This window comes from Sander vitreus, chromosome 17, assembly GCF_031162955.1.
Source record: "Sander vitreus isolate 19-12246 chromosome 17, sanVit1, whole genome shotgun sequence".
Taxonomy (NCBI): Eukaryota; Metazoa; Chordata; class Actinopteri; order Perciformes; family Percidae; genus Sander; species Sander vitreus.
In genome coordinates this window covers 30,105,032-30,127,602 of record NC_135871.1, presented here as the reverse complement: position 1 = coordinate 30,127,602, position 22,571 = coordinate 30,105,032, and the positions used below count along the sequence as shown (strand labels likewise).

At 44.7% G+C, this 22,571-nt stretch overlaps 1 protein-coding gene across 2 annotated transcripts; it reads left to right on the top strand.

Annotated features, from left to right (window-relative positions):
• The first annotated feature begins 794 nt into the window (after nt 1-794).
• znf365 (zinc finger protein 365) lies at nt 795-19,731 on the top strand. 2 transcript variants are annotated; one of them, XM_078273184.1, is made up of 6 exons: nt 795-888; nt 1,997-2,649; nt 5,436-5,745; nt 6,151-6,322; nt 7,681-7,727; nt 10,034-19,731. In XM_078273184.1, exons 2-6 carry the CDS (start codon nt 2,001-2,003, stop codon nt 10,281-10,283), a joined length of 1,428 nt encoding a protein of 475 aa, XP_078129310.1. In that variant the 5' UTR covers nt 795-888; nt 1,997-2,000; the 3' UTR covers nt 10,284-19,731. The 2 variants fall into 2 exon arrangements, with proteins under 2 accessions (XP_078129310.1, XP_078129309.1); XM_078273183.1 differs by having other exon boundaries at nt 795-922.
• The last annotated feature ends 2,840 nt before the right edge of the window (nt 19,732-22,571 follow it).

Sequence of the window (22,571 nt, the reverse complement as noted above, 5' to 3'; positions counted from 1 at the left end):
CGGCGCTTCTCTGTATTGTTTCCCAGAAAATGAAAACAGGCAGCTGCTCTCTAGCTCCTCGCTTTTTCAAATGCGTGTTGCAACTACGGTAGCCGTTATGTACCAAGAAGCTATGACAACATGTCTTCCAATTGTCACTTTTTTGGCGACAAGGATTCCTTCTCCTGTGGCTCGGCATAAGTCTGATCCTCCATTATGAACTAAAGGGCAGTGTAGGCTTTCAATGTTGCAGTGACAAGCGCCTCTCACTGATCTCCTTCTCCGTTTCAGCTGGTTTCAGTCACGTGACGCTGGCTCTGAACGAAAACGCGTTGTGGATTAGCTAGACAGGTAGGCTAGTGCTCTATGTCCCTCTCAGCGATTCTATTTTTTCAAAAAGGCGGAATGACGTGGAAGTCTTCTTGGACTTACCCGTCCAATGCAAATACAGATAAGAAATTATTCGAGGATAAGTCAGATCATTGGCAGAGGTAATTTTACACCAAGGAGGACATATTTATGAATGAAGACATTGATTTTAGCTAATAAAATACTTAAAACACTAAACAGTGTACCTTTAAAGTATAAAGAGGTAAAAAGAAGTGAGTACTTCTTCTATTTCTGGTCAAACATTTAAAAAAAAATCGAATTGGTCACTTAATATTTACAGTCAATGATTGGTCATTGATAATCCAGACCTGAAATAACAATCACACCGACTCCGTGTATGTTTTATTCTGAAAGGGTTAACTAGATCTCCGGGTATGTTTTATTCTGAAAGTGCTAACCGGATATAGTGTTGTTATTGATCTGTTGCTAACCTAACGGTCGTCCACCGTACTGAATGAATGACATCATGCAGGCTGCTGTCGGTCTCCATCTGCGACATGACATCCCCAGACACTAACGGTTAGACGTTTATTTAAAGTCTGCCGATAAACCGGTAAGAGCGGCGCGTTACAGTCTTTCTGTTTAATAATGATTCAGCGAATGTTTTCTGTTAGCTAGCTACCGTTAGCTTTAGAGCAGCAACAGTCAGCTAATAAAGCTAACACTACGCTAAAAAATAAATCTAGGATGGCGAAGGCATGACTCTGCCTCTGATTGGCTAGTACGCGTTGCCTGCTATTTGTGGATTGGTTGGGTTCATGCAAGAGGAGTAGGATTGGTTGGGATAAGGGTAGGTACTGTCAGGCTAAGCCAATCAGAGGCAGAGTAGGGCGGGACATGCCTTCGCCATCAGGGGGGAAAATACTCGCTAACGTACAGCTGGCTAATGGTAGTTAAGATGGTGTTTAATAACCTGTTACGCAATTATTAAGTGGCCACTAAACTAAACTAACGTGTGTTTTATTTGTGTGGAGAACACCTGCTCAGATAACCTGCTGTCATCTTGGCTTTTATTCATGTTGGACAGGTGCACAATCCAAATCAATGTACTTAGAGTACTATCAAGCAACTACATGATGGTACATTGATTTGATTAGAGTAATTATATATATATATATATATATATATATATATCAACTAATTTATATACAATGCAGTTCAAACATTTGGTATCAGCTGTTCTAGTGATGCTTGAGTGCTTTCTCTCAATAATGGCTATGTTAACAGAGATTTACAAAGTATAATTCCGACAATAAATTAGGGCTGCCCCCTCTTAGTCGACTAGTCGATTCATTTCCTAAAACCTTTCTGAGCACATCTGTGGTAAACACAAGATCTGAAGTGATAAGGTGCTATGGTAGCGTGTGTGCAGTGGTGGTAGTACAAAAGTGAACAGTGCAATAGCTTAATATTAACTATGAAAAGACAAGAATGTAAACATAATACAATTGCTCGACAAACAAGAAAATAAATAATATACATTAAGAACTATTAATTACTATTAAGAACAGGGAATACGTTAGAAGATACACAGTTTTGCTTGTAAAGCACATAAAGGACTAATCAATTCTCAAAATAGTTTCTATGTGTGTTGATACATTGATTCTTCTCTGTGTTCCCGGTGTAGTGTGATGCAGCAGAAGTTGTGCTCCAGAGGTTCTGGCTCTTTCCTCTTGGAGAGGAACGGCCAGGCCTGCGGCGCCGTCACCACCACTGCCACCTCCTGCGACCTCCCCTTCCGCTGCCCCCGCTGTGGCGAACAGGAGCGCTTTCGCAGCTTGGCCTCACTCCGAGCCCATCTGGAGTACCGCCACTCGTACCGCTCGCCAGACGTGACCCCCGGCGGCTTCAGCATCACGGGCAAACTCCCCGACCCGTTGTCGGCGGCGATCCCCTGGCACGACATGAGCCTGCCGACCCGCAGGGGGCAGCAGAGCGCGTGGCGGCCGCCTCACGTCCGCTCCCTCAGTGACAGCAGAGACGGCGAGTGCCTCCGCTCGTACGGCTCTGCGAGGAGACGCACCCAGAGTGTCGGAGTCGGGACGCAGGCGGAGGAGGAGGAGGATGATGATAATGAGGAGGAAGACGAAGAGGAATTTGGGACAGAAGATGAAGACGTGAGAGAAGAGGAGGACGATGAAGGTGATGAGCGAGATGGAGGTAGAAATGAGGAGGACGTCAAAAAGTCCGACACATGCCACCATCACCTGCCGTTCCCCCCTGCGGCTCCTCGAGGAAACCCGCCAGAACCGGACCCAGATGTTGACCTGGACCTGGTCGGTGCGTTCAGGTTTACTTTCTTACTTTCTTACTAGTTGTTAAGCCCAGTAGCAAGTGTCTGTTTTCAGCGAGGGCTAGGGTTGCACGATATTAACAAAATGTGATATTGCGATATCTATATTAATTTCGATATTTTTAAACATATATAAAATTACAAAAGTTACAGGAAACCGTTCAAAATACTGTAGATTCTTAACAAATTAAACAAGTTTTCACAACACAAGGTTTATTCCTACTGACATATGTCATATTGGACTGGTCCAACATGAGTAAATATATAAATAAGGATCATGTCTACAGAACAGGACATGTTCTACTGGTTGGACAGTATAAATATATAAATAAGGACCATGTCTACAGAACAGGACATGTTCTACTGGTTGGACAGTATAAATATATAAATAAGGACCATGTCTACAGAACAGGACATGTTCTACTGGTTGGACAGTATAAATATATAAATAAGGACCATGTCTACAGAACAGGACATGTTCTACTGGTTGGACAGTATAAATATATAAATAAGGACCATGTCTACAGAACAGGACATGTTCTACTGGTTGGACAGTATAACATATATAACTAAGGACCATGTCTACAGAACAGGACATGTTCTACTGGTTGGACAGTATAAATATATAAATAAGGACCATGTCTACAGAACAGGACATGTTCTACTAGTTGGACAGTATAACATATATAACTAAGGACCATGTCTACAGAACAGGACATGTTCTACTGGTTGGACATTATAACATATATAAATAAGGACCATGTCTACAGAACAGGACATGTTCTACTGGTTGGACAGTATAAATATATAAATAAGGACCATGTCTACAGAACAGGACATGTTCTACTGGTTGGACAGTATAAATATATAAATAAGGACCATGTCTACAGAACAGGACATGTTCTACTAGTTGGACAGTATAACATATATAACTAAGGACCATGTCTACAGAACAGGACATGTTCTACTGGCTGGACAGTATAACATATATAAGTAAGGACCATGTCTACAGAACAGGACATGTTCTACTGGTTGGACAGTATAAATATATAAATAAAGAGAACAGGACACAACTTTCCTTTCTCTTCTCTGATTGGTTCCGTTTAGTTGTCTCTATCTATTTCTTCACTCACACTGTCACTCTGATGAAATATGAACACACGTGGTCCGCTCCGTAGGGTTTGTCCCGTAGTGGCCCCGTGCGCTGACGTGCACTAACATGTGCACGTGGCACGGTAACCACGGTAACTGGCCGATGAAACATGATCATTACAGCGTTTCAAGCTCTAAATCAAACACAACTAAGCCCCACAGCCAACGGACGGGACGCAGCGCTCCACAAAATAAACTAAATATCGCATACTTAGTGCGACACTTTCGATATAATATTGCGCAACGCAATATCGCGATAACGATATTGAGTCAATATGTCATGCACCCCTAGCGAGGGTCCGGGTGGGGCCAGTCCCAGACCGATGGCAGCGTTAATGTAAAATATGACTATGTCTAAGATTAATAATATAATATACTAAGATTCCACCTGAGCCGCCCCGCTGTAACTGTAGTTTAAAAAACATCTTAAAAATACATTTATATTTTGCCCCCAATGGCTCAGGCCTGCTGGGGCACCGGGAATGCAATACAGTGGGGGAAACCCTGTTATATTTACAGAGGAGGGTCTTCAGTGAGTTTCAGAGACACGGCAGAATCTTGACTACGAGTGCATGATATATATCGACTCAATATCGCAATATCACTTTGCGCAATATTATATTGAAAGTGTTTCGTTAAGTATTCAACAGATTCAACATTAAGTTGTTACATTACACTATTTTAGAGGCTGTGGACGTTGTTTACTTCATTAATGTGTTTACTGTGTTAATGGACTGAGGATGGAAGTAGGATTTGGTTTCGGAATCGGCAGAATCTTAATCAGTGGATTTGGTATTTGGCCGAACCCCAAAAGTCTGGATTTGGTGCATCCCTCCTGTAGAGTGAAGCTTTAATCTGTTGTTTCCGTTATCATTTACAGCTCTTTGTTAGATAACATCTGTTAGTCATGACTCAGCTGAAACCGTCGACACACGCAAACGTCTGTCTGTCTGTAAACACGCTCATCTGTGAAAATACTTTGTCACAGTAAAACACAGGCGTAGCCATACATTTAAATAGTAGATTAATCTCTGCGGCTCGAATGCAAACGTTAATTCAGTAACCCTGTCCGTGCTTGCAATCAGAATAAGTTATTTCATTGAATGTCTGTGTCTCAGAAAGTCTCTGATTGGCTGGTTTAAATTGTATTTGCAGACAGCTTAAAGGAACACGCCGACTTATTGGGACTTTGTCTTATTCCCCGTATCCCCCAGAGTTAGATAAGTCCAGACATACCCTTCTCATCTCCGTGCGTGTTGTAACTTTGTCTGACGCACCCACCGCTAGCCTAGCTTAGCACAGATCCTGGAGGTAACCGGCTCCATCTAGCCTACTGCTCCCAATAAGTGACAAAATAACGCCAACATGTTCCTATTTACATGTTGTGATTTGTATAGTCACAGCGTGTACAAATAACAAGGTCACATGACACACAGCCATCTTCTAACCGTATACATACTGGGAACTATATTCTCAGAAGGCGAAGCACTGCTACTTGGGCGGAGTGATTTGCTCGCAGCACCTGAAAAAGCACCGTTGTTACTCTCTGCTCCCCACCACGGGGCTGGGTATGTATGGACTTACAGCGGCAGTGACTCGTCTCCTTTACTGTCCCCACCAGAGCAGAACTCGTACTCGGGTCTGGAGACGGCAGCAGCCTCGGCCGCGGTGCGTCGGCGGCTGGCCAGAATCCTGCGGGCGGCCGACAGCACCATGCAGCGCCGTCTGGCCAAGGTGAGCACGGAGCTCGCCCAGACGGACACGGAGCTGTTGTGTGAGCGCGCTCACTCGCAGCACCTGGCCCAGGAGAGGCAGGAGGTCGCCGACAGGGAGAGGTCGCTGAGCCGGCAGGTGGACGTGGCCGTCATGGTGATCGCCACGCTGAGGGAGCAGCTCAACGCCTCGGAGAACGAGCTGGAACGACGGGAGAGGTAAACGGGCAACAGGGGTTCTGCTGCACAAAACACCAGAGGCCTCACGATACGATATCATCACAATACTTACTCACGATACGATATTATTGCGATTTTAAACATATTGCAATATTCTGCGATATTATGCAATTTATTACCTTTTTTCCAACTTACATTCACAGACATGTTGCTCAAAGTTATGCTTATAATTGAACCTCTTTAGCCATGAAGGGGCTGACTTAATGGGGCACCCCAGCGATATATTATAACACTTCCATGGAGTTGGGGGACTCACAAGAGACGGATAAGCCAGTCAAATTGAAGCAGTAGAAATGAATCGGAGGCTGAAATTACGTGACTATCAGTCCCTGATTCAAACTCCAAAAAAAGTACATTTATTCAAGGGCTGTACTTGTTTTCCAGGGAGGTGCTAACCATCCAGAAGTTCCTGGAAGCGGCGGCTCGACAGGAGACGTGCGGTAAAGTTCGAATCCAGTGCTTCATCGAGAATCTGCTGCGACGCATCGCTCTGGCCGAGAGACTGGTGGAGTATTACCAGGTCAACGGCAGCCCGCAGCAGTGCAACCACTACAAGGTACACAGAGTCGCCGTGGTGGGACGGGACTAAAAACTATGTGGCCCATGAGCCAAATTCATGAGTTTGACAGCCCTGGTTTAGAAGCACTTTTTATTTTACTATATCTCTTTACATGAATATTTTTTTCTACTACTATGGGCTAACAGTTAACATAGAAACGATCAGATAAACATGTAAATGCCCTCTGTAAATAGACAGTATTACATGGCTATGCTGCCGCCTGCTGGTAGGGGCAGTAAATTACAACTTGACCCACTTTCACTTAACTCCGGTGCCTTAAAGTCTAGACTCAATCAGTTCTCCGTGACCTGCATCACGTTTGCCTTTAACAGATCGACAGTAATAACCTAATATACCATCATTACTGAGATTAAACTACATTCTCGGTTACATTTGCACTGAATAACGCATTCAATATACAGAAACATAACTCTTGCAGCGCACATGAACAGATGCGCAATATTAGCTCACACATAAAATAGCACCTTCGTGAATTAGCCTAGTGTTGCTAACGTACATTCATAAATCCTACTTAACATCGTCCCGTACCCACAGGACATCAGACTTACTTATTGATGCACAGCAGTGTTCATAAACTTAGTCCAATGAGGGGAAGGAAAGTGTGATAGTGTTCCACGTTAACACCTTTTCTCTCGCTCGAGACCGCTGTGTCCAAGCCGAGGCGCAGAGCATGACCGTACCGCATGCTGATACCTTACTAGTCCAGGTAGCGCGAGCTACTGCTGACAGGGAGAGAGAGAGACTGTATCACTACAGCCAATCCAGTCTGCTCAAAGCGATGGTCTTTTTCACAAATAGGTTGCACGTAAGGGGAAAAAATAGGAGCTTCCACTTAAGGGGCCCTATCTTGCACACTGCGCAGCACAGAGCAAAGCCCGACGCAAGTGTCTTTGCTAGTTTAAGACCGACGCAGTTGTCAATTTCCCACACACCAACGCTCAAGTATAAACTTCAGGCCCCTTGCATAGGCTACGGCGAAATCTGCGAGGAGCCTCCGCAGAAGCATAAATCACCTTTTAGGGGCAGCTGTAGCTCAGGTGGTAGAGTGTTCCCCTAACAGAAGGTTGGAGGTTCAATCCCAGGCCCTGCAGTCCGATGTCAAAGTGTATGAATGTGAGTGAAAGGTGCCTGTAATAAGTAAAAGAGCTTTAAGTAGTCGTTAAGACTAGAAAAGCACTATATAAATGCAGTCCATTTACATCCTTCTGTTGGCCAAGAAAGGGTTTGAACCCGCCAATCGCTGCTTGTTATATTTTCTGCTTGTGTTTTGGTTCGTGGTCGGTGACTCTTGTCGAGAAAAACGTAACCTTTGACCTTTTCTGTGTCCTCATCAGTACCAGCAGCCAACTGATAACGGACCTCGCAGAATCACTAAAAGCAGGTGAGCGCCTCCACGTCGGCTCGCATGATGGTGTACAACAGGGTACCCGCGGGGTCTTCAAAGTCTTAAAGGAACACGCTGACCTATTTGGACTTTGTCTTATTCCCCGTATCCCCCAGAGTTAGATAAGTCCATACATACCCTTCTCATCTCCGTGTGTATCGTAACTCTGTCTGACGCACCCACCGCTAGCCTAGCTTAGCACAGATCCTGGAGGTAACTGGCTCCATCTAGCCTAGCTTAGCACAGATCCTGGAGGTAACCGGCTCCATCTAGCCTACTGCTCCCAATAAGTGCCAAAATAACCGTATACATACTGGGAACTATTCTCAGAAGGCGATGCTTCTGCTGCTTGGGCGGAGTGATTTGCTGAGAAGCCCCGTGGCAGAGAGTTCGCTTAATCACTCCGCCCAAGTAGCAGAAGTAGCAGTGCTTCGCCTTCTGAGAATATAGTTCCCAGTATGTATCCGTATACATAGATACTTAGAAGATGGCTGTGTGTCATGTGACCTTGTTATTTGTACACTCTGTGACTATACAAATCACAACATGTAAATAGGAACATGTTGGCGTTATTTTGTCACTTATTGGGAGCAGTAGGCTAGATGGAGCCGGTTACCTCCAGGATCTGTGCTAAGCTAGGCTAGATGGAGCCGGTTACCTCCAGGATCTGTGCTAAGCTAGGCTAGATGGAGCCGGTTACCTCCAGGATCTGGGCTAAGCTAGGCTAGATGGAGCCGGTTACCTCCAGGATCTGGGCTAAGCTAGGCTAGATGGAGCCGGTTACCTCCAGGATCTGTGCTAAGCTAGGCTACATGGAGCCGGTTACCTCCAGGATCTGTGCTAAGCTAGGCTAGCGGTGGGTGCGTCAGACAGAGTTACGACATGCACGGAGATGAGAAGGGTATGTCTGGACTTATCTAACTCTGGGGGATACGGGGAATAAGACAAAGTCCCAATAAGTCGGCGTGTTCCTTTAAACATGTCTTATATACAATATTTTTTCATGCCACTTTCTACTTCTACTCCGCTACATTTCAGAGAGAAATATTGTACTTTTTACTCCACTACATTCATCTGTTCCAGCTTTAGTTACTAGTTACTTTAGTTACTAGTTACTTTACACATTAAAGAGGCGCTATGCAGTTTTGGCAATTTCTTCACTGTTTTCTCGCTTTTTGCTCGCAGGTTTCCCTATAGAGCCCCCCCTAGATGTTTCTCTATAGAGCTCCCTCTACGGGTTTCTCTATAGAGCCCCCCCTAGATGTTTCTCTATAGAGCTCCCCCTACGGGTTTCTCTATAGAGCTCCCCTACGGGTTTCTCTATAGCGCCCCCCCTAGATGTTTCTCTATAGAGCCCCCCTACATGTTTCTCTATAGAGCTCCCCCTACGGGTTTCTCTATAGAGCCCCCCCTAGATGTTTCTCTATAGAGCCCCCCCTACAGGTTTCTCTATAGAGCCCCCCCTACAGGTTTCTCTATAGAGTCCCCCTACAGCTTCGGAATAGATATTTGGCAACACTGTCGTAAAAACTTGTTGGCGACTCTTCCCCCGTCTTCTCCCTCTCGTCATGTGCATTTGTTTTCAAAGAAGGCGGCGAACGCACGGAGCCATGTTCACTGAGGTAGACAGCTAGTAAGCTAGCTAGTGAGCCCGTAACAGACAGCGATCATAATAAAAACCTTTACAGACAATAGCAAACATCCTGAGGTCAAAATAACAAGAAATACAAAGATTAAACAGAGTTTAAGTGCGTGCAGCAGCGAGAACGCCAGGTCAGCATCAGATTTCCTTCTGTTTGTCTCAGTTCTCGCTATTCTGAAAATGCAGGTCCGATGTTTACTCATCGTGTCAGACTCCTCTCTCGGTCAGTCTTCCGTTTCCTCTTTCTCTGTTCCTCCGACAAAGCTTTCCTAGCTTTCTTTTTTGCCGGCTCAGCCATGACCATAGTGTGACAACCTCCATCGCTACCTTGTTCTTCTAGCCAGCCGGTTCCTGGATGTGCGCAGTGCCGTGAAGCAGTTCGTTACACGGCGAGACCTGATATCACGCCATACTTCCTGACGCTGAGGCCGACCATTAAACACACAACTGTTTGGATCCTTTACACTTTCTAAAATGGGAGGATTCTTCTTTACTTTTAATACTTTAAGTTCATTTTCCTGATGATACTTACAGACTTTTACTGAAGTAACGTTTTTCAATGCAAGACTATTACTTGTAACAGTATTTTTTACAGTGTGGTGTTAGTACTTTTACTGCAGTAAAGGATCTAAACACTTCTTCCACCGCTGGACATTTCCAGGTCAGCGGGAGGTCAGCTGTCCTCGTCTGGTCTCCACGACAACAGAAGCCACTCCTCCTTGCAGTTTGGCGGCTGTCCTCTGTTCTCCAAACCCAGCAGCAGCGGCGGCGGCGGCGGTGGCAGCGAGCGAGACCGGGAGCGGGAGCACCGGGAGCGTCTGGCGCAGTCGTCCCGGCTGTTCTGCCGACCCGAACACAGAGACGACATCTGGAACCACCAGCGGCGCCGCTCCGCTGGGTACGAGGCGTAGAAACTGTAGAGAAACACCGGGGGGAGGGGGGGGGTGTCAGCGGGTAAAACTTTATTATCTAACGATGACTTTATTCCAGTGTGTTAACCTATGGAAAAGTACAGTACGGTCACTTTCACATCAAGCTTCGTTTGGAGCAGTTTACGCTGAAGTGATTCCTCCTTCAGTATTGTTTTTCATTAGTCTCGCATTGCCAGACCTTCCTCCACAGCGCCGCGGAGGAAGGTCTGGCCAGTCCACACAGCATTCCTTTGGTGGCCACCCGGGATTTCTCACTAGGAAACGACTCGAGCAGAAACGGAAAATAATAATAATCATAATTTTGACAGGGCGACCTCCGGCTCACCCAGTACGAGCGTCCGCCCCATGTGGACCGGGTCCTTTGCGGCGGCCCGGGTTCGGGTCCGACCTGCGGCCCTTTGCTTGCGTGTCGTCCCCAATCTCTCTCCCACTGTCGCTATCAAATGGAGCAAAAAAAGCCCAAATGAAGTAAGTGGTTTCCCTGCAAAAAGTGTACAGGGTGTTCAGAAAATGGGGAATTGTTATTATTGTTATACTCATTAAAAGTTAAAAAAGACCGTATAACGTGTAACAAATGTTATCAATCTTATTGACAATTCCCAGAAAAAAAACCATTTGCTTTTTCCTTTAGCACTTTGCTTTAATGTTACATAACATAATTTAGTATAAAGTACAATAAATGTTTGTATCGGATACAGTTGCGTCTCCCAAATGACGCAATTGTTATTCAGTTATTTTCTATAAATCAAACAAAGAAAACCATATAAAATAAGATCACACTAGAAATTACTTTTACTGCGTAACAGGGTTTAAGAAGATAATGCAATAACAAATATCACTGCATACAATACATTATTGCCAGCACTGTGTTATTGCATATTTTGTACTTTTCCATAGCTTATTACATTGAAATGGACGACTCTTGAGTTGAGACACTGGGTGCTTTTGCGGAGGTATGTAAGAGTGGGAAAACCTTTCAGTATTCAGACGTATAAACGAATGACGGCTTCTAGTCTTCTGTCTCGTTAGCACAAATCGCAATATTTATTAGTTAGGGCTGGGCAATTATTCAATATAAGTTATCGTCCTTCAACGGAATCATATATCAAGATATCGTGATGTACAATTACGTTGTCTAAATTGATAACAACAAGCACACACTAACTCCATTTTCTGTTGTGAAACATTAGGAGGACAATATCATTTGAAGATATGCGGATTTGTTTTAACATCACACTCTTTTTGTGCATGCGTGTAAACACGGTCAGTATAAAGCTGGAAAGAAAGTATTTTTTCTCTATAAATAATTTCACTTGAAACTGTGTACCACATTATTTATGTTTATTTATCTAAAATATTTAGTGAAAGCACCAATTGTCAAGCCTACAATATCTGATTTTCTCTGTATCGCCCAGCCCTAATTACAGTACAATTAATCTCAGTGTTTGTTGATACTTACATTCTGAGGCTACGTTTACATTGCTATGTTTTGGTTTTTTTAAGCGGCGTTTTGAGCCAAAAGCGACAAGTATTATTAGCTCCAGTAGAAGAACTAATCTCCGCCTCTTCAGGAAGGTCTCGGTACGCTGGTTTGGGTCCGCTTTTGGTGCGCAGCTGAGTGCGATTGCTGCATTCCCACCGGCCCAAACGAACCGCACCGAGGGGGGAAACAAACTCTAGTGACTAAATGAGGCAGGTGTGAAAGCCCCCTTAGAGAAACTTCAGGTTAAAAAAAAATGTGCTTTTGTATTCATCTGTAAGATTGAATTACAGGTGAAGCCTGATCATGGAAACAGGTTGTTGAAATTGCGAAGAACGTGGAAAGAGGATGAATGGTTCCCGGTGACATCGATGACACGTCCTCTCCTCTGGTTGAACCTTTACATCCTGGCCCGGTTTCCCCAGAAAACTGCCCACCGGTCCAATTATCTAATCTCTGTCTGTGCTTTTGAGGCCAAAACAGTAAGCGATGATTGTGTAGATCGATAAACTCCTCCACAGAACGCCGATTGTCCAGTCGTAGCTTAGCAGCCCTGACTAAGCTTTGAATTTCTCCGCATGTTGAAGCTGTGCACACAGGGCGGTAGTTAAGAGATTCTGTGGTTAAGAAGAGTTTGGATGGTGCAAAACGTTATGGAATGGATTAAACAGTGTGTTGTATTATAAGCTATGAATGTTAGCCTCTCCAGCTAGCTCACTATCTACTGTAATAACCTGGAGTTACTTCCAAAGCTAAGGAGTAGGGGTCATCAAGTGGGTATACGTGCAGTTTAGTGTCCCAAATTATTTTCCAAAAACTGAGTATCCCAAATGATGAGGGTCTTATTTGAGGTTAGTTTATTATTTTCCAAAAACTGAGTGTCCCAAAGCTACCATAAAGCTACCATCTGTGAAGCTGCTAAACCTCCACCAGCATCCCGACTCCCTCTCGAGTCAGAGAAATAACGGCCAAACTGGGGGGTTAAGTTGTGGATTGATTACAGGGTTCTTCCACGCAGATGTTAGTCAGTGTGCCAAAATATATCCTACACTTTATCAGCAACTCTTTGTAGCTGTAAAATAGTCTTTTCTGTCTTCCTCTACTTACAGTTTCCTCTGAGATTGTCAGACAGACTAGCTACGAGAATCTCTCTTTCTTTAAGACTTAACGGCTCCAATTCAGCATTTTTTGCAGCATTTCTTATTTTGACGCAAGGTGCTCATCTGAAATGCATTATCCGGCGAACGGTTATACCGTAATTCGTTTAGTTTTGAATGTGTGTCCAGTTTGTCAGTCCCTTTCACAAGTCAAACAAAGTCTATCTGTTCATCTTTGGAGGATGTTAAAAACGTGTGAGCTGTTTAAATACAGGTAATATCTAATCTATACGGGATCATTATTCTGTCACCGCTCTGATTTGGTTCGTAAAGCACAGACAGGAGTTTGATGGCGCCAGATCTGGGTCAAATAAACTTTGCATAATGATTCTTGGCTTTTGTTTTGAAGAGGCTTCAAATGGCAGATGAGTGGCATTCGCTGCATAGACCTTTTTCACGGCAGACATGTTGACATGTCATAGTAGGAACAGAACAGGTGTCTTCAAACCCATTAATGATGGCTGCGTTCCAGTTAGGAGAGGCCCTGGTGTTGAGCATGCTGACTCACTGACATAGCTCACTGGGACACGAGATGGAACTGAGCCATCGTTAAGGTCATCAGTTTCAGCTGTGCTCTTCCTACTATGACAAGTCAACATGTCTGCTGTGAAAAAGGTCCATTAGGACCAATTCCAGTACTGTCTGATAACTGTACATAGAGAGACAAGTTAGATATGTTCACTTGGAAATACTTTATTGTGATATTTATTTATTTATTTATTTCTGGCAGTCGTGGTCCTTTCTCCTTACTCCTCCTTTCTTTAAAGGTTTTGGGAAGGGTTTCTATCTTAGCATGAGCCAGATGAGAAGATGATTTCAGTTTAATCTCTGTGCGTTCACTATGTGTGTTAGCCTAGCTTAGCACAAAAGACTGGAGAGCTCCATATCGACGGTGAAAACAACAGCCTTTATCTCCGATGATCGGGGAGCAGCTGGTCGGTCAGTTTTGTTGGAAAGACATTTCCACACATTAAAGGATAACTGGTAATATTCTATATTTTCGTGTCAACAAATCAAAAATGTACACACCCAAACAAATGAATTCATCCACTAACTAGGACACTCGGAGAGCGCAGACCTCTACCAACACATGACCTATCTCATGATGTGAATGCAGTTTTAATTTTTTCCTAATTGGAAATCGATTTTTCAGATTTTTCCAACACCACATGAATGCAGCACAAACGTAGCCTGACAAGCCAGACCCACATCCAGATGTTGGGTCTGGGAACCCACCATTGGCTGGGCTCAATCCGAGGGGCGGGATAAACGGTTGTCTTTCAAATTCCCTCTGCACGCAATAGGACAGCGCCACAACCAGGCAGAGCAACGAAGAAGGTGACGTAGTCAGAGTAAGTTCAGAGCCGTTCTTTGTCTCTCCAAGTCTTCCAGAGTCTTCCAGAGTCGCGGCCAAAGCCGATTCCAAAGACCGCTGTTCGCCAGCAGCAGCAGACTTCTTCTTTGTTTTCAAGTAGCAGGGAATTCACGCGGAACCGTCGCAACTCTGCCGTCATTATGTTAAGCCCCGCCCACCGACTCTATACACGACGTGATTGGCCTGACCAGAGTTTGGTTTTTCCAGCTCGCAAGCCAACGGAGAGTTGTTAGACTCCCTGGCTGCAAAGTACATTCGCTGCCGCTAGGCTGCGTCTAGATTTCTAGGCTACCAAACACATTCTTTGTAAATCTTTACAATCATTCCCCGAAACAACCGAGCAGGCCTGACTTATTGCACCGTCCCGTGGCGTTTTTTTGGCACGGGCGAACCGGAGAGTTGCTAGACGGACCCTGGCTGCAAATTACATTTGCTGCCGCTAGGGTAAGTCTAGATTTCTAGGCTAGCACAAACGCCCTCTCTATCAATCTTTACAAAAGTTAAAAATAATTTTCTGTATCTGCCCTGTGATTCGGACCCGCTTCAAGATTAATTGGGGTTCTTCATCGGCTCAAGGTACACCCTTCCCCCAACTTTCATGAAAATTCTGGCCAGTATCTTGTCAACAAAGCCCATGTGCAGACCCAAACAAATAACTAACCAGAAGGGCAGTCGGAGAGCAGAGACTTCTGCCAAGGCATGCTGTATCTCACAATGTTAACGCAGTTTGAATTTTCCCAGTTGGGAAGTCATTTTTCTGATGTTTCTGATCCCACATGATCGCAGCACAAACCCCCGATCTTGCAATCGCAACAAAAGTGAAAAATAAATAGTTTATCTGCCCCGTAATTCGGATATGCTCCAAAATGTAATTTGTTCTTCCTTGGTCCATGCTTCACCCTTCCCCCAAGTTTCATGAAGATCTGGCCAGCATTTCTTTCGTAATTCTGCTGACAGACAGACAAACCAAAACCGAAAACTTGCTAAGCTAAAAAGCACCGTGGGCATCACAGCCTGGTGTATCTTCTTTCTTCATTGTTGTTAAAAAACCATCAGTGAGCCACAACGTTCCTTCGTCATGAACACACACATACACACTGTAGTTTATTTTTCACTCGTTCCCACACACCGTCCTGCTGCCACAAATACTCACTAGAGCACCAAACGTGGATTAATCCGCCGCTGAAAATAGTCCCGAACAAATGCATTATTTCCTTCTGTTTATCAAAAACTACAGTGAGCAGCTGTGTAGAGACAGGCTAACATATTGTTGGTTTTGGTCTTTTTTTGGGCGGGGGGGGGGATTTGTTGACAATCACAAAAACATAGAATAAGGTCAGATTACATCTTTAATTGAACAAAGTACAGCAGTGTTTGGAAGGTGTTTTTTGTCACTTTTCGGTGGAGTCTTTGAGCTGAGTCTTTGGGAAACTCCATATTTCAAACAGTGTACATGCAGGTAGAGGTTGGCCCAGGTCTGGAGGACACCACACAAATATAACGAATGTACTCTCGAGTTAAAGTTTAGCTCATGCTGAAGAGATGGCGAGTTTTAAGTCCTGGCTTTTGTCTCGCCGTTGGGGCTTAAACTCGTACTCATTCACACAAACGGGTGGAGATTCTCCGATCACAAATGAATGACGTCGTATTAACGCTTTCATCCAAAGTGACTTAACAGTGCCGTGAATGCGTACAGAACATTTGCAGCATATTAGAACTAAACTCTCATTTAATATAACCATTCCTTTTCTCTGCATCTATTTTATTTCTTTGTGCTCATCCAATGATAAGAATGTAAATGTAAAAGATGGTATTCGGTGTAAAATGTATCCTTGCTGTCGTTGGTTTCGGTTTCGTTGACAGTGTTAATAGATATTTTGTAAACAAAGCTATAACGTGTCGTCAAGTGGAAGTAGTAGTCCGACAGTACTTGAACCTGGCAGAACATTTATCTGGGTCACAAACACAAATCACGTTTTCGTTTCCTGTCCTGGAAAGCTCTTAAAATTCCTGAAATTATGTCTAGCAGACTCTCTTCTGATGTTTCTATTTTTATTTTCTTGTTGTTTCAAGTTAATTTATCTTATTTAAATGTTTAATTGGCATTAATAAGGTCATAAAAAGTTTAAAATGTTGAGCTTGCAAGGACCTTTTTCGAAGACCTGTTGTGTTACTCATGATGATTTATTCCAAATTTATTGGAAGTTGCCAAATTTTTAAGCCAAATGGTGTACCGTGTTTCTCCCCCAGCCTGATGTATTACAGTTTCAGTAATACCTGATACCATATCTTTAATATTACGGTCTCAAAAGCATCAGCCATCAGTTTTTGTAATGACTTCATGGGCCCTAAAACGCTGAGGGTAAACGTGAGTTTTGTCAGGTTTACTCTCATCACGTTTAAAGGAACATGTCAACTTATTGGGACTTTGTCTTATTCCCCGTATCCCCCAGAGTTAGATAAGTCCAGACATACCCTTCTCATCTCCGTGTGTGTCGTAACTCTGTCTGACGCACCCACCGCTAGCCTAGCTTAGCACAGATCCTGGAGGTAACCGGCTCCATCTAGCCTAGCTTAGCACAGATCCTGGAGGTAACCGGCTCCATCTAGCCTAGCTTAGCACAGATCCTGGAGGTAACCGGCTCCATCTAGCCTAGCTTAGCACAGATCCTGGAGGTAACCGGCTCCATCTAGCCTACTGCTCCCAATAAGTGACAAAATAACGCCAACATGTTCCTATGTTGTGATTTGTATAGTCACAGCGTGTACAAATAACAGTTGTACACGAGTTAACAACGCACGGAGATGAGAAGGGTATGTATGGACTTATCTAACTCTGGGGGATACGGGGAATAAGCTAACGTCCCAGAAGTCGGCGTGTTCCTTTTTAAAAACCTGAATCAGAAACATTTGGAGAAATTGCCCAACAAGTATTCCAGAGATCCGTCGTGTGATGTGAGTCCTTTAGCACTTTGGGAATTCAGACTCTGATGATCTAAGCCCCAAGTGTTGCTGCTGCTGTCGATTAAAAACCCTGTTTCTCTTTGCTTTTAGGCAGAATTAAGAACCAATAAATATACAAGTATGAACCATAGACTCTGAGAATAATGGACATAGTAGCAGAGACGTCACCCATTGGTTTGTGGACCGTTGTTTTGAAGCCTCGAGTTTGGCATCTTGGTTTTTTGAAACCGAATGTGACGATGTTTGACGAGAGGGGGGAGCTGCAAAAACTACTTAAAATTTTATGAAATGGTACGACATTTCATCTTGGAGAAAGCCGACTGTAGGGATGGGAGAAAGACGTGCTCTGGTTTATTGGCAGTTCTTTAAACCAATCACAATCGTCTTGAGCGCTGCTAAGTGCCGGACGGAGCCACGGTGCCGCTGTGTACATATGTGTACGTTCAAAAGTAGTTTTAGTCGTGCAACAGAAAACTCAGTTTGGACATCCAGCGGAATTTTCGGGAACAACGGAACAATGAAACGTCGTGGATATAGACTACTTCAGAATATACTTCACCTAGCGTATGTACTTAGACTTGCTTGGCTTACTCTTTGAGACAAGCATATGCTACAGTGTTTCTATTAACATGACCTGATCTTAGTCTGAATTTGTTAGTCCTGGAATAATCCCTGAAACTGGAGTTGTGGGGTTTTTATGCAAACAGCAGCATCACTCTTGAAAGATGTGTGTGTGTGTGTGTGTGTGTGTGGAGGAGTGTGTGCAGCACTTCAGGTTTGTCGCATTGCTTCCTGTTTATTGCACTCAGTCATTTGGAAAGGTGGTGGAAGATGCATGAGGCAGCACTACTACTACTACATATGTAGCTATTGTGTTACTGTGAAAGCATGCTTCATATGTAGCAAAAAAGACAAAGTACTTATACTGTTATCTTGTACTACTTATGTGTACTTTTATAGCAGAGCGAGGTCTATTTTAAAGGTTACGTGTTTGAAGGAAAGTTGCACTAAACCAACGAGGAGCACTTAGCTTGGAACGGTTTGATTTCATATGCAGGGATGTAACGATACACTCAACTCACGATTCGATACGATTCAGGATTTTAACTTCCCGATACGACTTTCTCAGGATTTCTTGAGTGAGCAAATGACTGAAAAAAATATTGCTTTATTTCTATAAACTGCCCAAAACATCAGACAAACAAAGATTACGCCCTACGACGTTTAAAAACTGCATCGCGATTCTTTTTTTTTTTTTTATCTCAACCGGTTGTAATCTTTAATAGGGATGAACCGAATCCAGATTTTTGGGGTTCGGCCGAATACCGAATCCACTGGTTGAGATTCTGCCAAATCCGAAACCCAATACCGAATCCTACTCCCATCCTCAGTCCATGAACACAGTAAACACATTAATGAAGTAAACAGTGACTGTCCTTCCTTTGCCGTACCTGAAGTTGCTGCATTCTGGCTGCTGTCTGTAGATTCCTTCATGCTCAGCTCGTATTCTTCCAGATGTTTCATACCAGATGTTGCAACAGCGGTGATGTTGTGTATTGTTTAGGGTCCTCGCCACCACCAGACTAATCAGCATTGCAGGTTGAACATGTAGCTGGACTTGAATGGCCTTCTTTTGACTGAAAGTACTGCCAAACAACACTTTTTCTGCTCACCAGTTCCATTTCCACTTTCTCACAGCCTACTGCATTGACAGTCCACCTACGTAAACACCTTCTCGTAATCAACGGCGCCGTCATTACGTCGACGTCTGCACGTAGTGCAAGCGTAGGGTTCGGTTGGAAACAATTCTAAGGTTCGGCAGAAACCCAACCCCGTCAAAAAGCCCAATATTCGGACGAATCCGAAGCCGAATCCTGGATTCGGTGCATCCCTAATGTTTACACATTCATATCCAGTTTGAACAGAGTCACGATGCATTGTTACATCCCTATTTCATAGTGTAGACTGGACAATCAGCAGGGTTCATGCACAGGTTTGAAAAAAAGTCTGGAAAATAAATTGTATTACTTCTGTGTTGAAATGTTTTAGGGGGGGAATGTGCTCTGAAAAACGGAGAGAGAGAGAGAAGTCTGAGAAGTGGGTGAAAACATAACCGAACAAGTATTATTATAACTGCAGTTAATGTTAGTTTTTATTATGACACTACTACCTTTTCTTGCCGTGAGTCGGTAGAGAATGAAGTTAGTTTTATGTTGTGTATAAACTGTTTCTTTCCGCCGCCAAGTTTGATATCCTTGAGTTCATCATGTTTGTCTGTAGGGATTTCGTTTTCCAGAAAGTAATCTCTAGTTTTGTGCCTTCACTGTAAAAAAACCAACTCTGTTTGTCTGTATAACACTGTGCAAAATGCAATACTGTGAAAATCTGGAATACTTTTTATGTTGAAACTTGTCTGTGTGATTATCATCCAAGATTAAAGAACAAACATGACACCAAGTTTATTACTGTATTTTGTTTTCATTTACCGTATTTTCCGGACTATAAGTCGCTCCGGAGTATAAGTCGCATCAGTCAAAAAATGCGTCATGAAGAGGAAAAAAACATATATAAGTCGCACTGGACTATAAATTGCATTTATTTAGAAATTTCTTTCACAAAATCCAAGACCAAGAACAGACATTTAATCTGGAAAGGACAGTTATTAAACTACCCAACAGCCCCCAGAACAAGGGGCTGAATACGGTAGGTGTCCGCTATGTTAACATAACGTAACAGCTCTGTTGACGAGCCTCTCCCAGCAGCACGTTGTTCAAGCACCCATCTGTGGACTCCTTCCTCCAGCTCTGGCCATCTGGATTTCAGCGCGACTAGCTTTCTTTGTTTTCTTCACTGCAGTAAGACTAACCTTTTCTCCAGTCCCTCACAAGTTTCTCTCTCACTCCAAACTTTCGTTCTGCTGCTCGATTACCGTTTTTGGCTGCATATTTCACTACCTGCAGTCGCCTGCAGTTTCTTTTCTTTCTCAGTTGTCTTTAGGAGCAGCATATAGTTGTCACAAGTCTAGAGCGCCTAGAGCGGCTGTAGACGGTAATGTTTTCAGCATGAAATAACATTTAAAACATGTTCAATTATATATATTTTGATATATAAGTCGCACCTGACTATAAGTCGCAGGACCAGCCAAAGTATGAAAAAAAGTGCGACTTATCCATCCATCCATCCATCTTCGTCCGCTTATCAGGGGTCGGGTCGCAGGGGTAGCAGCTCCAGCAGGGGACCCCAAACTTCCCTTTCCCGAGCCACATTAACCACTGGGGGATCCCGAGGGGATCCCGAGGCGTTCCCAGGCGAGGTTGGAGATATAATCCCTCCACCTAGTCCTGGGTCTCCCCCGAGGCCTCCTCCCAGCTGGACGTGCCTGGAACACCTCCCTAGGGAGGCGCCCAGGGTGCATCCTTACCAGATGCCCGAACCACCTCAACTGGCTCCTTTCGACGCAAAGGAGCAGCGGCTGTACTCCGAGCTCCTCATGGATAACTGAGCTTCTCACCCTATCTCTAAGGGAGCTACCCTCCTGAGGAAACCCATTTCGGCCGCTTGTACCCTGGATCTTGTTCTTTCGGTCATGACCCAGCCTTCATGACCGTAGGTGAGGGTAGGAACAAAAACTGACCGGTAGATTGAGAGCTTTGCCTTCTGGCTCAGCTCTCTTTTCGTCACAACGGTGCGATAAATTGAATGTAATACCGCACCCACTGTGCCGATTCTCCGACCAATCTCCCGCTCCATTGTCCCCTCACTCGCGAACAAGACCCCAAGGTACTTGAACTCCTTCACTTGGGGTAAGGACTCATTCCCTACCTGGAGAAGGCACTCCATCGGTTTCCTGCTGAGAACCATGGCCTCCGATTTAGAGGTGCTGATCCTCATCCCAGCCGCTTCACACTCGCTGTGAACCAATCCAGTGAGTGCTGAAGGTCACAGGCCGATGATGCCATCAGGACCACATCATCTGCAAAAAGCAGCGATGAGATCCCCAGCCCACCGAACTGCAACCCCTCTCCACCCCGACTACGCCTCGATATCCTGTCCATAAATACTACAAACAGGATTGGTGACAAAGCGCAGCCCTGGCGGAGGCCAACTCTCACCTGAAACGAGTCCGACTTACTGCCAAGAACCCGGACACAGCTCTCGCTTTGGTCGTACAGAGATTGGATGGCCCTGAGAAGACACCCCCTCACCCCGTACTCCCGCAGCACCTCCCACAGTATCTCCCGGTGCACCCGGTCATACGCCTTCTCCAGATCCACAAAACACATGTAGACCGGTTGGGCATACTCCCAGGCTCCCTCCAGGATCCTTGCGAGAGTAAAGATCTGGTCCGTTGTTCCACGACCAGGACGGAATCCGCATTGTTCCTCTTCAACCTGAGGTTCGACTATCGACCAAACCCTCTTTTCCAGCACCTTGGAGTAGACTTTACCGGGGAGGCTGAGAAGTGTGATACCCCTGTAATTGGCACACACCCTCTGGTCCCCCTTTTTAAAAAGGGGAACCACCACCCCTGTCTGCCACTCCTTAGGCACCGTCCCAGACTTCCACACAATGTTGAAGAGGCGTGTCAACCAAGACAACCCGTCCACACCCAGAGCCTTAAGCATTTCTGGACGGATCTCATCAATTCCTGGGGCTTTGCCACTGTGGAGTTGTTTAACTACCTCAGCAACCTCCACCAGGGAAATTGACGACAATCCCCCCTCATCCTCCAGCTCTGCCTCTACCGTAGAGGGCGTATTAGTCGGATTTAGGAGTTCCTCAAAGTGCTCCTACCACCGCCCTATTACCTCCTCAGTTGAGGTCAACAGCGTCCCATCCTTACTGTACACAGCTTGGATGGTTCCCCGCTTCCCCCTCCTGAGGTGGCGAACGGTTTTCCAGAAGCACCTTGGTGCCGACCGAAAGTCCTTCTCCACGTCTTCTCCGAACTTCTCCCACACACGCTGCTTTGCCTCTTTCACGGCAGAGGCTGCAGCCCTTCGGGCCCTTCGGTACCTTGCAACTGCCTCCGGAGTCCTCTGGGATAACATATCCCGGAAAGACTCCTTCTTCAGTCGGTCTTCAGTTTTGTGATGATCTTTGTTGACAAGAGTATAGAAGGCCAGTCATTTTTTTGTTGTAGTATGGGGTCTCTTGCAGAACTTCTAGCCTAAGAGTCTTTTTAGCACAGGTTGAAAGACCATTCCCTCATCGTTTGGCTCTTTTAGATGTAAATTTAGTTTTATATACAGTTTGTACAGGACAAGTGACTTAATAGCTAAAGAGGAGTA

Bases quoted from the DNA above. Each gene is read 5' to 3' on its own strand.
- znf365 (XM_078273184.1), top strand. From the start codon at position 2,001: ATGCAGCAGAAGTTGTGCTCCAGAGGTTCTGGCTCTTTCCTCTTGGAG. The intron at 2,650-5,435 runs GTGCGTTCAGGT...TGTCCCCACCAG, and splicing joins TGTTGACCTGGACCTGGTCG to AGCAGAACTCGTACTCGGGT. The intron at 7,728-10,033 runs GTGAGCGCCTCC...GGACATTTCCAG, and splicing joins CGCAGAATCACTAAAAGCAG to GTCAGCGGGAGGTCAGCTGT.